This window comes from Panthera uncia, chromosome D1 (assembly GCF_023721935.1).
Source record: "Panthera uncia isolate 11264 chromosome D1, Puncia_PCG_1.0, whole genome shotgun sequence".
Lineage (NCBI taxonomy): Eukaryota > Metazoa > Chordata > Mammalia > Carnivora > Felidae > Panthera > Panthera uncia.
Window position 1 is genome coordinate 109,526,138 of NC_064808.1, and position 17,835 is coordinate 109,543,972.

Genomic DNA, 17,835 nt, shown 5'->3' on the forward strand with positions numbered 1-17,835 from the left:
CTCCTGCCCCGGAGACACCTCTCCTGCCCCGGAGACACCTCTCCTGCCCCGGAGACACCTCTCCTGCCCCTGAGACACCTCTCCTGCCTCTAAGATACCACCTGCCTCTAAGATACCACTCCTGCCTCTAAGATACCGTTCCTGACCTCTAAGATCTGTTAATTACATGAGCGAAAAGGCAAAACACATCCAATACTACAGAAAAGCGTTCAAGACTGATGTGCATACTGCATACGGAATAAGGACGGATCACCCAAAGGAAGACAAAACAAAGAAAGAGATTTCTGAGTGGGGAATTAGGGATGAGTCTGAGTTTTCTACTAAGAAGGAACAGGTATCCATCCATGGAGACACGTTCAGAGGAGAACTGGGTCTCGTGTGATTGAAGCATAGGGCACAACCTAAAGGGGATGAGTCCAGGGGGTGAAGGCCACAGCCAGTCAGGTCAGTTAGAGCATGATTAACAAGGGCCTGAGGACTGTGCTAAAGAGACACACAACGAGGGGTAATAGTTGGCTTTAAACAGGGAAATGTGGGGCACCTGGGTGGCTCTATGGGTGAAGCATCTGACTCTTGATTTCGGCTCAGGTCATGACCTCATAGTTCATGAGTTTGAGCCCGCACTGGGCTCTGTGCTGACAGTGCAGATCCTACTTGGCTTTCTCTCTCCCTTTCTTTCTCTTTCTTTCTTTCTCTCTCTCTCTCTCTCTCTCTCTCTCTCTGTCTCTCTCTGTCTCTCTCTGTCTCTCTCTCTCTCCCCCCCCCCCCCCGCCTGCTTCTGCCACTAACAAACATGTGCCTGCTCTCTTTCTCAAAATAAATAAGCAAACTTTAAAAAACATTAAAAAAATAAACAGGTAAATGATATGATGGCAATGTGCTGAACAGATAGACCCAGGAAATGACCAGAAATAGAGACTAGTCCATCAGCCTTGTAAATCTCTAAGAACCTGCCTACTGAAGGTGAGCGGAGGACAGAGGACACTTTGGTTAGAAAGTCCTTTAATATCCATGCATGTAACATGAAAGAAAAGGAAAAAGAAAAATTACATTCTAATTTTCCAAATGTTTTTAGAATGAATATCAATACTTCAAATTAATGAATTCCTCTATAGGCTTAAAAAGCAAATTTTGTAAAGTAGTCATTTAGCAAACCATAATTTCACAAGACTCACTGGTGCTATTCTATTAGCCTAAAAAATAACAAAAGTAGAAAATGAAGCCCTTAAAATAGTCTAATGCAATGAACTCAGAACAGTCATATATTCAAAAATGTAATGCCATACTTGTTTAAGAATAATTGCTTGCTTGCAGAATTTCTGTGCAATGTTTGCAACTTGCTGTATTTTGGCAGGAATAACAAAGCCAAGAGCAGAAAGCTGACGAACTTCTCTCAGGAGAATCACCAACCGATCTGAATAATGCACCTTTAATGATCCATCACTAGGATCCAATTCCATAATTCGACTATTAGCCTCGATGCTACAAAATAAAATAACTTCTTAAGTTTCACATTCTCACTCTTGACATAAAAAACACAATAGTTTTTATACCTCTTCTATAAATATAAAATTAACTCAAAACAAAAAAAAAAATTTTAATCATAGTTTCCAAGTAATCTTTTTTTCTACATGGTATCTCACAATTCAGATCTTGGTAATAAACTGCAATACCCAAACTACACCATCACATTAATATTTCACTCAAGCAGTTTTTTGAAGTCAGAAAAATCAGTTGCTTAGCCTTCAGCTAAGACTCAAAACTCACATCATATTCACCATAAACAGAAAAGGTTTGGGGGAACCTGGGGGGTTCAGTCAGTTAAGCAACCGACTTCGGCTCAGGTCATAATCTCACCATTCGTGAGTTTGAGCCCCATATCGGGCTCTGTTCTGACAGTCCAGAGCATGGAGCCTACTTCAGATTCTGTGGCTCCCTCTCTCTCTCTGCCCCTCCCCTGCTTGTGCTCTCTCTCTGTTTCTCTTTCAAAAATAAACATTAAAAAAATGTAAAAGTTTAAAAAAAGAGAAAAGGTGGTGATTCATCTTCTAAAGGGTACCTTAGATTTTTTTTTTTTTTTTTTTTGAGTCAGCCTACTTGGCCCTTTAATACTTTCATTAAAGGATCAATGATAGGGGCGCCTGGGTGGCTCAGTCAGTTGAGAGTCCAGCTTCGGCTCAGGTCATGATCTTGTGGTCTGTGAGTTCGAGCCCCACATGGGGCTCTGTGCTGACAGCTCAGAGCCTGGAGCCTGCTTCAGATTCTGTGTCCCTCTCTCTCTGCCCCTCCCCCACTGATGCTCTGTCTCTGTCTCAGAAATAAATAAACATTAAAAAAATTTTAAAAAAAAGGATCAGTGACAAAGAACATAAAAATGGTAGGAGTAGAGATACTCAAATGTTTCATTCCTCGGATCTTTGTTTCTCTACCTAAGGACTGGCCTTTGTGTTTCTTTCAAGGCTACAGCAGCTACTTTTAAATCAGGTCATTCAAGTCAGCGTGGACTGTGACAACACTGAGCTAAAGTGATCAACAAGTATTTTATTCTCATGACCTCTCTTTCAGGATCAGGTTTATATAATGCTTATTCCTTCGAATCACTTTTATCATTTAGAAAACATGTAGGTCTTAAAACGCAAGCTACTGAAAAGCAAAGAACAAATCTATCCCACCCACGTAACAACACATATAATAAAGATAGGGAAAATACACAGAATTTCATATTATGAACAAAATTAACTTTTGAAAAGTAACAAGTTTCTAAAAACTAAAACATGACTAGTTTCTAAAAATATAATAATACACTAAGAAAAGTTTACCTGAACAAAGAAACAATGGTTTTTCCAGACTATACTTTTTTTTTTAAACAGGACATTTTTTCTTTTTATTTTATTTTAATGTTTTTATTTATTTTTGAGACAAAGAGAGACAAAGCATGAGCAGGGGAGAGGCAGAGAGAGAAGGAGACACAGAATCTGAAGCAGGCTTCAGGCTGAGCTGTCAGCATAGAGCCCGACACGGGACTCGAACCCACAGACTGTGAGATCATGACCTGAGCTGAAGTCGGATGCTTTATAAACTGAGCCACCCAGGCGCCCCGAGACCATCCATTTTAAACAGCCATTAGAATAATTAGGTTAACCAACTAAATTAGGTTCAATCTAGCTCAATAAATGCTGACCAAACCCTTATCCTATGGTAGGCGCCATAAGAGTATTTCATAAAGAAATACTCTCTACCTCAAAGAGTTTGAAATTATGAAATTTTACAATTGATAATGGTGTGTTTGTGTGTGTGCCCATGTAAATAATCTTCACGTAAAAAAGGTAGAAAAACATATATGAATATCGATAGCAAAGAACCATGGGAAAGGACAGCCTCATTCCAAAATCAGAATCTGTAGGTCTGAGAAACAGACCCAAGAAGCAAGGCGGGTGGCCAACTAACTCAATCTCCCAAGTCCCCAACTGTCAGGACTTAAAAGCTGAAAATCAAAAACTAACACAAATTTTTTTAAGGAGCAGCAGCAAGTTTGGGGAAAGGAGAGAAGAGAGATCATTAATTCCATCCTGTCACTTAGATTACTCACATAAGAAACAAGATCCTTGTGTAGATTTCACTGTTTAGTGTAGTTACACTTACCACAAGCCGGATCTGGAATCAGACAAACCGGACTGAATGTCCCTGGACCAATCATCAAATTGTTCTTGTTCATACAGTTTAAACTGGTCTAACAGATCTTCGGCAGCTCGATGGAAAGATCGAAATCCTGACAAGTCAGATAAAAGAGCCTCTGCAATCTTGAGAGTATCATCCACCTTAAAAAGCCAAATTACATGAATATTACAAGAATGTATTAATACTTATTATAAGATTAGCACAAAAGGAACCACATTCTCTAATCTGTGATTCAGAAATTATTTTCCCATTCAACTATACACAGTAAAATAGAAAACTTGCCAAGGAATGTAAGAAAATCAACCCCTACTCTGCTCCGCTTTAGACAACCTCAGAATAACAAAACACAGATGATAATGCCAACTGGGTATAACCTGAAGGGTAAGGTAAGGGAAATTCAAGGCAAACTTCCAAGAATTCAGCAATGTCCCTAAACAAAGGAAGCAATAATGTGCTAAGTGCTCTCACAAACAGCTCAAACAATAACTGCCAGTCGGAATAGCAATTAAAAGAAAGAAATGCCTTTCTTCCACAACTGTACAAAGAACCTTATAGCAATTTGGAAAGCTGACTGACAAAATTGGGCAGAATATTCCAGAAAATAAAACATCAAAAATACAAACTTCAATAGGCAGAACTCTCAAATATACTAGCCTTTATAATATTCTATGTCTTCTGGCTCTTAGTCACAGACTATAACCAGGTAATGTTCATTTTATGAGTCAAGTGCCATACCATGTACATTAAATAGTGAGTACGTGAGAATCTGAGATCAATTTTAGTAATACTAAAACATTAACATAATAGCCGTTAAACCCAGAAACTGCTGACACTACCTCACGCAAAGTCATAATTACCTTCACATTTCCTTTAACTCCCTCCAACCTAGAATGATTTACTCACAGAAATACACTTTCAGAGAGACCTCACAACGACCAACATTCTACTATGATAATCTCGAAGGATTAAAACAATCCTTTGAAAATAAGTAAAAGAGGGGCGCCTGGGTGGCGCAGTCGGTTAAGCGTCCGACTTCAGCCAGGTCACGATCTCGTGGTCCGTGAGTTCGAGCCCCGCGTCAGGCTCTGGGCTGATGGCTCGGAGCCTGGAGCCTGTTTCCGATTCTGTGTCTCCCTCTCTCTCTGCCCCTCCCCCGTTCATGCTCTGTCTCTCTCTGTCCCAAAAATAAATAAAATAACGTTGAAAAAAAAAAAAAGAAAATAAGTAAAAGATGGTTTCCTCTTGAATATTTCTAAGAAGGCACTTTACCTGTAACAACGGCACCTGGGTAATAAGTGACTTGATAATTATCCCTACATAAAAATGAGTAGACCATTACAGCCACGTCTGTACCCTTTTTCGGAAATCTGCACAAGAAAATTAGATGGATACGCCAAAGAAAACAGAGAATGTTTTTAATGTTTTCACTCCAGTTCTAGAGTGCCTTCTACATTACTTTGGCACATTTTACAACTAGTATCCTTCAACATCTATCAAAACTAATACCTTCAGTTCCAACTGGCGAACCCAAACTATATTATTAACAACTTCCGACAGGTTTTTGCCAGCAAGTGGTCCAGACGCCTCACCAGGAACTCCTCGGCATCGATTCTCAAAGTCTAATCGAAAATCTGTAACATTTAAGTCAAATAAATGATTACACACATTCGGCAAGTACTTCCTAAATGCTTTCCATGCACCAAGTAGTACATTAAAGGTAATGAACAGAAAAATAGTAAGACTTGGTCCTTTGCCCTCAGGAACCTTACCATGCATCCAATGAGACAGAGAAAGAAAATAACTAATTTTTAAAATCTGTAATCTGGGGCACCTGGATGGCGCAGGTGGTTGAGTGTCCGAATTCGGCCCAGGTCATGCTTTCGTGGTTCGTGAGTTCAAGCTCCACATGGGGCTGACAGCTGTGCTGACAACTTGGAGCCTGCCTCAGACCCTCTGTCTCCCTCTCTCTCTGCTCCTCCCCAACTCGCACTCTCTCAAAAATAAACATTTAAAAGAATAAATAATAAAAATCTGTAATTTGTAACAAAAATAGTAAATTAATCTTCCACCTATATTGTTATAAGATACACTCTTAATCCTAAATAGTATACAAGAAAAAGTAACCTACAAAAATATTTTCTTAGGTAAACGCTATAATCTCTGATAAACTTTTACCTTTTATTGAGTCCACAAGTCTTGCCAGTAAAGTTTCTCTTTCTAACATCAATTCTTTACTTATAGTTGGACGCTTCACCAGCTCTTTGTATTTCAGAAACGCTTGAAGAAGCTAACATAAAATAAAAACAGTATATATTCATCCTAAGTTGATCAACTTAGTAAATATATAAATATCTCCTAAAACAGCTTAAGGGAAATATTTCAGCATTTTACCTGCTGTGGGCTGTCCTGAATTTCTGAAATATAAATTTTCAATTTTCCTGCTATTTTCTGTTCCGCAGGTGCAATAATTTTTTCATACTGAGACACTGCAGCTTTCCATAAAGGCTAAACAAATTAACAACATTATTAGACTTTTAGTATATAAATGTCTGCCTTGAGAAGGACGACACAAACAGGAAATTGACAGACAAAACAGGATTCAACCTCAGTATATGGATTATAATGCACAGGATTCAGGCCGGTAAAGGGTTCAAATACTCGAGTCAGGCATATCGTTTTCTCTTCACTGGCAGGTAAAAAATAAAGAAGCTTCTCATGAATTGTTCTAACAGCCAAGACCTAAAACATAAAATATCAAAACAACAAATTTATTTAAATCAATCTGAAGTCTAAATATACTGAGCCAGAATTTATTTAAACTAGGTTCACTGAAATGAGCGACAAGACTAATCTTGAGAACGACTCATCAGTAATCAAAGTGGCGCTCGAAGATCTATCATTACACTACTGTCCATGTGCTCAAACCTCATGAAAACATCAAATCTAAATGTTTTTAAACATGTTTAAAGTTCATTTAAGCAACGTTTTAGAGACCTCAACACATGTAAAAACTTCTAATTTTCATTATTCTGCATTAAGTTCCATTCTGCTAATGAAATAATATGTTAACAACCCTGTTATGTGTAGTTTACAATAGTAGAAAACAAATTGTTGTATTTTGTATCTAAAACATCCCCCATCAGGGGCGCCCGGCTGGCTCAGTTGGCAGCGCACACAACCAACTGTTGATCTCAGGGTTGTTGAGATCAAGCCCCAGGCTGGCCATGGAGCCTACTTTAAAAAAAAAAAATTGTCTATAGTTTAAATGAATAAAAGGTGTGGTATTTTAATTTAAAAAATAACGAATAAATAAAATGTCCGGCACCAATTAAAAAATTAAGTAAAAACATTACAACCTTTCATCGAAGTTCAAAATATGACTACAAACTACTGATTCAGTTTCCTCTTGCTAAGAACAAAAATACCAACATAACACCCATCTACTGGGAAGGCCTGAAAGCACCAGCCATTCCCCAACCAGACAACTGTTACTAGATACCATTTTTCAGTAAAAAGCAGCGGGAGAAATGACTAATTCCAGAAACGAGGCACAAGACTTTCCAAGATGGGCGGGCATACTTGGGGGCCGAAAGTAAGGGAGTCGTCAAGGAGACAACTGGGTTCCTGTCAAAATGACCTAAGAGCCAACGTAAGTGGGCACTCACTGCACAAAGCTCAGGCAATCTGAGGACAATAACAGCTCTAATAGACTGAAACTCAAACTGTAAGAACGTGCAGCTTCCAACAACACTAGCATTTCATTAGTCGTGTATGGAACTTACCATGATACTGGCTTATTATTCATTGTTCTACACAGTGACAGGGGCTTCTGGGTGGCTCAGCTGGCTCGGCAGCTGACTCTGGATTCTGGCTCAGGTCACCATCCCAGGGCATGGGATGGAGCCCCATGTGAGGCTCTGCACTGAGAGCACAGAGCCTGCTTGGGTGTCTCTCTCTCTCTCTCTCTCTCTCTCTCTCTCTCTCTCTCTCTCTCTTCCCCCCTCTCTGTCCCTCCCCTGCTCACATTGTCTGTCAAAAGAATAAAAAAGAAAAAAAGAAAAAGAAGGAAGAAAGAAAGCAGATGGAAACCAGCACTTAGGTGGTCCCACTGGGCACCAGGCACTGGATCACATGACCGCCACAAATTACCTCACACGAGCTTTAATTCTTATTCTCTCCCAAAAGAATAAATGATTTCTCTCAGATGTGTAATGCTTATTAATGATAAATACATGCCCAAACAAGTGAGGACTACCTGACACTTAACGTCAGAGATCCAGAGAAACGAACGATACCTCTTCCAGGCGCTTGCCCAGTCTGTCGAGTGTTTCAGGGAAGTATTTCTCACTTTTCCACGGATGAGGAACATAGCGCTGCCACACCTGACCCGTGAGGTGGTTACAGGCGATCACCCACTGTTCACAAATGGACACACCCGCTCTGAGGTGGTCTTTCACAAGATAGTAAGGATCTTCCCACAGATTCAAAGTTCCCAACTTCTTCTGAACAAATCTTCCAAATGAACCACCTAATAAAAGAGAAAGCAAATTTTTTTAATTTTTTTAATGTTTTAATTTATTTTTGAGAGAGACAGACAGAGAAAAAGCGGGGGAGGGGCAGAGAGAGAGGGAGACACAAAATCAGAAGCAGGCTCCAGGCTCTGAGCTGTCAGCACAGAGCCCTACACAGGCCTCAAACTCACGAGCTGTGAGATCATAATCTGAGCCAAAGTCGGACGCTTAACCGACTGAGCCACTCAAGTGCCCCAAGAAAGAAAATTTTTAATGGAAATGTCTTTTTAACAAATAATTACTGAACACATGCTTATGACAAAATTTAAAAGAATACAAATTAGCAAACTAAGGATCTATGAAATACCACATCCACATCCTTAGATTATCAAAAACAAATACCTTTCAAGACACACATGCACACACACGTTTGTTTTTATTTTCGCATCTTTCAATATACCATGTGCACCTTTCAAGCGCAGAAATACATATTATTTTTTCAAAAGGTTGCAGGGCCTACTGTGTGGATGTAGCATTATACAACCAATTCTCGAATGCTATTTGTTTCTACTCCTACAATGTTTCTGTACTCCTACAAATGATGCCACAGTACACGTCCCTGCCCATATACCTCGATATGCTTGTGTAATATTTCCTGAGGATAAGAATGCCAATGGTATTGTCTAGATCAAAAAGCATATGCACTTTGAATACTGACAAACCAATACCCTTTAAGACTTTGGAGATCATTACAAAATAAAGCTTAAATTAATACACGCGTAGGGACTACAAATCTATGTAAATTTACTTGTATTCATGGTCAAAGAATTTGACACATATTATTTAAATTAACCAACTATATACAAATTTCCATTTAAATAATCCTATATGATGCTCTAAAAGTTACCCTAAGCAACAATTATTACATTAAGGAGCACTTTCAGTAAGAACTTGAAAGAAAAACTAGAAGATAATAAGGCAGGCTTCCAAAAGTTCCACAAGTTTACTTCTTTACCAGTACCTATGACATCTAAGAGATGTAACATCCGTGACTCAGGAAAGTGATCATGCTCTGTTTGTCTCCACACATCATCTACAACATCCCGGGTGGTCTCCACCAAGTCAACCACTTCCAGTAAGGATAGACTGTCCAAATTATAGAACTCCTAAAACCAAAAGGCATTCATTTTTAAACGTAATGGTAACTGTACCTTAGGCAATACAGTCAACATGTTCCCAGGCTTTTCAACTGCTACAATTCTAAGACCTGTCACATCACTTTCACCTCCTTTTCCTACCAGGTCGATGGGTTACTTCTTGATGCAAATACCCTACAAGTTCCCCCGCAAACATAAATGTCATGACAGCCAGGAGAAAAAATGAGAATGACAAAAAGTCGATTCATTTACTTTTGCTCTTGCCCTAATTTTAAGTTTGGATTCATTTCTCCTAGTCATTCAAAGGACGTGGCCTTAATGACTTACGGACATGACCCACTGTAGTTCACACGTGTCGTCATTCGGTCACTGTGCTGCACGTTACCAGTAATACAATTAGAGTTCAAGATTTCTTATTTTATATTCCATCATTATCACAAAAAGAGCTTAAAACCATTTCAAACACTTCACTAAAATGGTATTATTGAAACAATCTTGGGAATAAAGAGAAAATCACTAGGCATTTATTTTGAAAAGAATCTTCACTTATTCAACCTCTGAATATTTCAAAGAATAATCAATCGAGTATAAAACTAAGGCTTTTCATACTTCAAATTACTTCAAAACGCTAATTTGAATAAAGCGAACATTCTTTCAAAAGGACCACTGCCTCCACGTAGATTAACGTCTGCTAGTGTTTCAGGCTTTGCTTTTCCTATCTACCTGCAGAAAAGTAATGACGTTTTTGAGAAAAATATGTACTAAAGATTAGAATCTACCTTTCGTACAAGTTTTCGTTTCTAAGTTGTACCCACATTACATGCACACCTTCATAAAACCCTGCTACACATGAAGGATGTACTTCGTTCATAACCATCAAGTAACAGCTGTAAAACAGAGGGAACTCTGATGCAGCTGGGCCCTAAGCACCTCCATCTGAAGCCTGGCATGTGACCATGTAGGAACCACGTACTCTTGCGATGGTTTCAAACAGCTCCTTAAAATAGCCGGCTCTCTCTCTGCTAATCTGTTTACTTCCACGATGAGCTTCTTCCACCCAGAACTGGAACTCATCACTTGGTGTAAGAATACCTGAAAAGGTATAAAGGGAAAAAAAGAAATACCCATTGAGAATGAAAAGCCAGAAAATTATCTGGTTCATTTGCTGATTATGCATCTGTCCTGTACTCTCGAAGATGTACATAAAGTTTTACGATTTCTATCAACAGACAGTTCTTACCTAAATGCACTAACAACAATTAACAGCATCAAATTTATGCTTTGCAGGTTTGGTGCTCAGTATGTTTCCCGTATGTGTTCGTCAACCATCCACATGCAGGCTGTCGGTCTGCATCTAATACTAGCAAACTTGCTTCTGCAGCACACGGCTTTCCGAAGCCTTTGTAGCAACTGCTACAATTCTAAAACCTGTCATATCACTTTCGCCTCCTTTTCCTACCAGGTGACGGGTTACTTCTTGATGCAAATACCCTACAAGTTCCCTCGCAAACATAAATGTCATGACAGCCAGGAGAAAAAATGAGAATGACAAAAAGTCGATTCATTTACTTTTGCTCTTGCCCTAATTTTAAGTTTGGATTCATTTCTTCTAGTTACTCAAAGGAAGTGGCCTTAATTACTTACAGACATGACCCACTGTAGTTCACATGTGTCACCATTCGGTCACTGTGCATACCGTGCATCTCAGTGAACACCATCCAAATTAGAAATGATTACAATTTAATCAATAAACACTTGTAATTTAATGTCAAAATATAAATAAATAAAAATAATCTTACTTTTCAATTTGCTTTTATATTTCCCAAAGAACTGGACAATTTCTAGTTGCTTAATCACACACTGCAAATATGTGCACTATTCTAGGCCTATAGGATTCAAAAAGTATCTGATTTACTGCTCAAGCAGAGTGTAAAACTGTATCCAGTACTGTAAAATAGGATTTGTGTATGTCATGCATTTCATGTGAACTGTTCATATAAATGATATCATCTACAAGTACAATAAAATTATAACTAGCTTCAGATAAAATACATTTTTAAAATTAAAATCAAGTATCTTTGCCAAGTAGACCATTAGGGGTCAATCCTATGTATTCACGGATGCCGGATTTATGAACTCATCCATTTCCTAACATTTACTTGTAATCTGAAATCAATGCCAGCGGTGTTTTCGTGACCGCTCACAGACATGTGCAGAGCAACAAACAGTTCCAGTCACCCCACGCATACGTTCCCAGCTGAGGCTCTACAAAGCCATGCTGCCTGTTTCAGATCTCCTGCTGTAAACAATTCTCCTCTTTGCAACCTATCCAGCTGCATGTTTTTCTCATCTGGGGGGCTTTTTATTGGTGAGTGCTCTGTTTAAGATGGCCCCCGAGCACAGGACCGAAGTACAGCCTAGTGTTACCAAGGCCAAGAACACTGCGATGTGACTTCCTGAGAAAATGCTTGTGTTAGAGAAGCTTCACTCAGGCACGAGTTACAGGGCTGTTGGCAGTGAGCTCTAGGGTAATCACCCATCTATATTAATAACAGTGTCTTTAAGCAGAAACACACGTAAACTATGGCTCTATGTTGAGTAGAAAATGTTATGACCAGAGGCTCACAGGAACCTAACCTTGTTTTCGCCCGAGGAGCTCTACTCAGTCGTTACCGATGCAGTGTTCACAGTGACTTTACAGAACGTAACTACCACAAATTGTGAGAAGCAACTGCATTTTCTCTCGCCATGACTTGCACATTGTTAAAGATTACACTTTCCTCTTCTCAAAATCCTTGTAAACCTACTCATTTAAAGGAAGCTCAGGCTCAGAAAAGTCTGTGAAAAAATAATTAATTTACTAGCATACTAGTAAGAAAGCTATTTTGACCTTAAGTTATGGTTCTCTACCTCGTGTGTCATCTTCCTTAAATTTCAATTTTGATAAGTTAGTGTCTGATCTTCGTAGAACTACGCCCAATCCAGCTTCTAGTTCACTCAAAAGATTCTGAAGTTTGGGATCAAGGTCTCTGCTCCATTCCTGATCCTAAATAAAAACAGACAAGAGCAAACATTGACCACAAGTACCCCAATCAAACTGGCCCCCTTAAAATACTGTTGAGAGAAATAAGTCCAAATACACCATGCCACTCAAAGCCTGACTACCTCCATCACCTAAGGGAGAAAAAAAAGTCCTTTCAACAGTTAAAACTTTGTAATTTCCTGTATAGCAACATAAGAGCTGTGTGGACTGCATTTATACCTTTCTCCCATTCTTCTATTTGTCAACGAAGCTGACTTTAAAGTTTTTTTTTCAATTTTTATGAGACGTTTTCAAAAACCAAAATACTAATGATATTAATAAAATAATATTTTTCTCTGTGTTTATAGAGACATTAATGCAAACCCCTATGTTAAAAACAAAAAACAAAAATGACCGTACAGCTACTTTATTTTACTTACCTTTAACAACATTGGTGCAAATACTTGCCGCATGGCTTGATAGAGAGAATTTATAGGTGATTCTAACATAGATGAAACAAGAATGTTACTATGTAGATTCTGATCAGTAATTACTTCAGGTCGCAGCTTGAAAAACACCAGCACTTTATCTTTTGTGTCAGCAAAATCAATCTAGGTGATAAACAAATGATTCTTAAAGTTACCTTCATAAAAGTTAACATTTGAAACAAACTTTTCCCTAAAACGTTTCCCCTTGGGGGAAAAATAATTAAAATAATTACAGCATGTTACAACCCATCTATCCCTGCTCCTTAAGAGTATCTGGGTTTTTAAATGTATCCCCACTACCATGTGACTGTATCATAAAGCTACAGTGACAAGTGGTTCACAAACACAAATCACTACACAAATATCGTGGACATGCACTGCCAACTACTCCACTCCAACCAGACTCGGTACTAACAAAGTTGCATGCCCCAGCTACAAACTGATGAGTAGTCATCTCCACTCTATTCCAAAAAGTCTATACAAACGATGTTAATTATACCCTTACCTGAAACTAGCATTTTAAAAGGTGTTTTTTAACTCAATTCAAAGCTACCAAAAGGAACTTAAGTTGTCTATCTCCTAGATTATCTTCATCTGAATCAAAATTTTTCCTTAAAGTACTTGAGCATCTAACTTTTTATTAATGTTGTATAACTAGATTATTTAAAGTTGGAACTCGATGAGCTAAATTGGAATTCACGAAAACAACCATGTTTAAAGTTGGTCAGTTCATAGTAATTAGTTCATTAGCTGCAAAGTCTATCACCCAAAAGAAGTTTTTGCATTACATACATATTTCACACCTTTTCTCACTTCTTTTTCCAGGAAGAGAAGTATATGCATTTAAAAGCTTTCAAACAAGTTCATTGCTGTGCATGAAAACGCCTTCTAGATGAGATTTCATGAAACTTTTATCCTGGTCTTTATATTTTTATGCACTAAGAGGAAACCGGCATTTATTTGGTGTTGCTGCATTTCTCAAACTCCCATCTGCACACATTAAAATTCTATTGCCAGGGGCGCCTGGGTGGCTCAGTCGGCTGAGCGTCCAACTTTGGCTCGGGTAGTGATCTCACGGGTCATGAGCCTGAGCCCCACGATGGGCTCTGTGCTGACAGCTCAGGGCCTGGAGCCTGCTTCAGATTCTGCGTCTCCCTCTCTCTGCTCCTCCCCTGCTCGCTCACTCTCTCTCTCAAAAATAAACAAATATTAAATAAAAAAAAAAAAATTCTATTGCTAGCATGATCATTCCAATAACAAGCAGGTGAGAATAACAAGCTGCAGATATGTAGATTTGAAAACTTCACTCCTGAGCATTAAGTGCTCCATTCCCTTGTACTTTCTCCCCCCACTTATCTGAAGAAAGAAAACGCAGAAAATACACACTGTATCATCATACTTTGAAAACAGTAACCATAGTCACTGGCCAAGGCTCCCAGGCATCAGCCAGGATGAGGAGTTTCGTCCTAAACAAAGTCAGAGCTAAAGCAAAGGATCAGTTGACCACAGCTGCTCATCATTCCCTGAAAACAGGGAAACAAAATCACTACTCCTAGCTGCCTCTCCCGCTAGTTTCCCTATCAGTGGCAACTGCTATTCCCCCTTAACTGACTAAATTTTGATAGCTGTTAATTCAAATTACAAAGCTGTTCTTCTTTGAGCTTGCAAAATAACTTCTCACCTACTGGGACCCATCAGGCATCGGCCTGCCACAACCCACTGCCTGTTTTTGCACAGCCCACAAGGTAAAATAGGTTTTAAAAAAAAAAATCAAAAGAATAACGGCATCTCATGACCCTTAAAAATTATATGAAATTCACTTATCAGTGTCTGTAAATAAACAGTTTACTAGAACAGTTTTATTTTCCTGTGAACACAGTTTTATTAGAGCACGGTCTTACTGCTTCATGTACGCGTTGTCTGCTTTGACACAAGGGCAGAGCTGTAGTCTCAACAGAGACACTACGGCGGGCAGAGCCTACACTAGGGATTGTCTGGCACATCACAGAAAATGTTTGCCAACCTCTAGCCTACAGGATAAAGCACATCACATTGGTGTCTGATTTAAGACGACCAGTGGAACTCGAGCTCAGTCTAAATGGTGTCCAAGGTTGTCGGGGATCACCCCATGCCATCGCCTGCCACACTCCCCAACCATGACACTGCTGCAGTCACTTGATTCTTTTGCCGGGTCCTTGAAACCACGGAGAGACGCAGCTCAGGGCCTCAGGACTCTTCATTTCTTCTGCTTAGAACACTCTTCCTCTAAACCTTATGTCTGCCCACAACTCATTCAAGTAACTCACTTCTAAGTTTACCAATTCAGACAGGTAGTCCCTCCGCCTCTCTTTTAATGCAGTTCCAGGCTCCACCCCCATCACTAGAACGTTCTTCTATTTTTATCCAAACAGCACTTATCACGGGGTGCTTAGGGGCTCAGTCAGTCAAACATCTGACTTCGCCTCAGGTCATGATCCCACGGTGTATGGGCTCGAGCCCCACATCGGGCTCTGTGCTGACAGCTCTCGAAGGCCTGCTTCGAATTCTGTGTATCCCACTCTGGCTTGCTTGCTCTCTCTCTCTCTCAAAAGTAAATAAAACATTTAAAAATTTAAAAAGCAAACAAACAAACAGCACTTGGGGCGTCTGGGTCATGATCAGGTCATGATCTCACTGTTCCTGAGTTCGAGCCCCGCACCCGGCTCTGCGCTGACAGCTCGGAGCCTGGAGGGGCTGCTTTGGATTCTGTGTCTCCCTCTCTCTCTGTCCTCCCCCACTTACGCTCTTTCTCTCTCAAAAATAAACAAACATTAAAAGAAAAAAATTTTTTTTAAAAACAGCACTTATCAATGCCCAAGATTATGTTACACATCTGCATGCATGTCTGTAGCCTATTTTGTCCACTCGAATGTTACTCTGTGCAAATTCTGATGTGTTCACGGCTTTACTGCAAGCACCCAGGACAGTGCCAAACCCGAGTAAGTGCTCAGTAAACATCTGGGGACTTCTTAAGTCACGCTGACTCTCAGACATCTAGGGTACAACTTAAGACATAACAAAACAGTGCCTGGGTGGCTCAGTCGGTCGAGCATCTGACTTTGGCTCAGGTCATGATCTCGCCGTGCCCGGGCCCCACATGGGATGTTCTCTCCCTCTGCCCTTTGCTCACTCACACCGTCTCTCTCAAATAAATAAATAAGTAACAAAACATTTTCCAAGGTGACTAACGGTCTGTCGTGCGGTACAGGACTCCACATAAAACACGTTGTCGGGCTCTAGCGGCAACGGCATTAACTTTACAGACTTGCAGCCTCAACGTTCGATACCCAACCCAAGATCCATCTGCGCCCATCCACGCCCTCCCCGTTTTCCCAGGCCTGTATTTACACTTTGAGTGGCATTTACCACAGTGTGCCCTGACTCATTGTTTGTAGAGGAGTGTGTGTCCTCTCGGGCCACCGGAGGGCGGAAGCAGAGAATTCTCTTCTGAAATCCACTGCCAATTAGAGAAGCGGGGTAGCTCACACCCGGGAGTCATATTTCCCATAAAATAGAAATAAAAATAATCCCTGTCTCACAGTGTTGCTGAGAATATCATACGAGCCCCTGGGCACAAGTGCTTCCACCAGTGCCCGATCGGGTGTCAAGAGAAAAGCAGCGGCAATCTATGAGCAGGCATCCTTCTCGCGTCTTCATACCACACACGTCGGAGCCAAGAGCTTGCCTGTATTCAGTTCGAAATAAAACTCTACTCAAGAGAATCAAACTAAGCCCAGGACTAAAGAATCCTAGCGAAAGGAGTGGAGGACTCCATCATGCAAACAACTGCACTCCACGCTTACATCTGTTCAACCTAGTGATTCGGGCCAGCAGGACAGGAAGAGGTCATAAAATAGGCGCTTCGGGGTGGACGGGGAGGGGCACTAAGGCGGGACCTGCTGGGATGAGCACTGGGTGTCCTGTGCAGGTGATGAAGCACTGAATTCGACACCTGAAACCAGTATTGTTCTGGATGTTAACTCAAATGTTTTTTAAAAAACACAGAATTCAGCAACGAAAAAAATAAAAATCAAATCAAACACGCCTTTCGTCCATCTACTGAGACCCTGTAATGTGGGAGGCCTTTCTTTCCTGCCCGTGAGGCTACAGTTTACTTTCGTAAGTCCTGATCGCCGAAGGAACCATTTCTTAAGCAATCCTGCCGGTGAAGGCAGTGCAGGAAGTCCATCAAAATATCTCAAACCAGGATTCAAAAATAATAATGATAATAATTTAAACTTTGTATTATATCTTTTCCTAAAAGATTCAAATTCCTAACCAAACTTTCCCTCCGATATAGGCTCAGCACATATCCCAAAAAAAGATACCCTAGAATTTGCCTCAAAGAACTTCAAGAGGCAGAAAAAAAAGTTTGATAAATAAGGTTGATGTTTTTAGTTGTAACATACCTACAGTCTTTAAAAGAATCCAGAAAAGCACAAAGGTGCTCTGCTCAGGTGCACAGGTGTGGGCAAGGGTAGGGCTGGAGGAGTGGGGGGGGACAGCCTGGCTCCCTAAGAGGGTGGAGGGACTGAGGTGGAGGCAGAGGGGGTCCTGAAGGTCAACACCAGGTTGGGGGTGGGGGAGGGGGAACAACCAGGCTCTGAGGATGGAGGGGAACAGCCCAGGCTGCAGAGGGGCAGAGGAGGAGGGGGAAGGGCTGGGGAGAATGAGGGGTTGGGGATGAGGGAGACAGAAGGGCTGGGGGGAGTGATGAGAGGGACAGCAGGGCTGGGGGGGTGAGGGAGACAGCAGGGCTGGGGGCAATGACGGAGGCAGGAGGGCTGGGGGGATGAGAGAGACAGCAGGGCTAGGGGGATGAGAGAGACAGCAGGGCTGGGGGGATGAGAGAGACAGCAGGGCTGGGGGGATGAGAGAGAGCAGGGCTGGGAGGATGAGGGAGACAGCAGGGCTAGGGGGATGAGAGAGACAGCAGGGCT

General features: G+C 40.7%; 1 protein-coding gene across 4 annotated transcripts in view; it reads right to left on the bottom strand.

Annotated features, from left to right (window-relative positions):
• Nucleotides 1-17,835, bottom strand: part of DYNC2H1 (dynein cytoplasmic 2 heavy chain 1) — a 348,288-nt gene that overhangs the window by 329,481 nt on the left and 972 nt on the right. For all 4 annotated transcript variants that reach the window (XR_007454148.1, XM_049614182.1, XM_049614176.1 and 1 more), the window contains exons 2-12: nt 12,809-12,979; nt 12,257-12,392; nt 10,320-10,438; nt 9,211-9,355; nt 7,974-8,206; nt 6,283-6,417; nt 6,070-6,183; nt 5,854-5,965; nt 5,185-5,309; nt 3,643-3,818; nt 1,287-1,482 (exon numbers count right to left, since the gene is read on the bottom strand). Coding sequence is in view for 3 of the 4 variants with exons in the window: in XM_049614182.1 (XP_049470139.1) it covers nt 1,287-1,482; nt 3,643-3,818; nt 5,185-5,309; nt 5,854-5,965; nt 6,070-6,183; nt 6,283-6,417; nt 7,974-8,206; nt 9,211-9,355; nt 10,320-10,438; nt 12,257-12,392; nt 12,809-12,979 (1,662 nt within the window). In the remaining variant the exon portion in view is untranslated. The remainder of the gene's footprint in view (nt 1-1,286; nt 1,483-3,642; nt 3,819-5,184; nt 5,310-5,853; nt 5,966-6,069; nt 6,184-6,282; nt 6,418-7,973; nt 8,207-9,210; nt 9,356-10,319; nt 10,439-12,256; nt 12,393-12,808; nt 12,980-17,835) is intronic.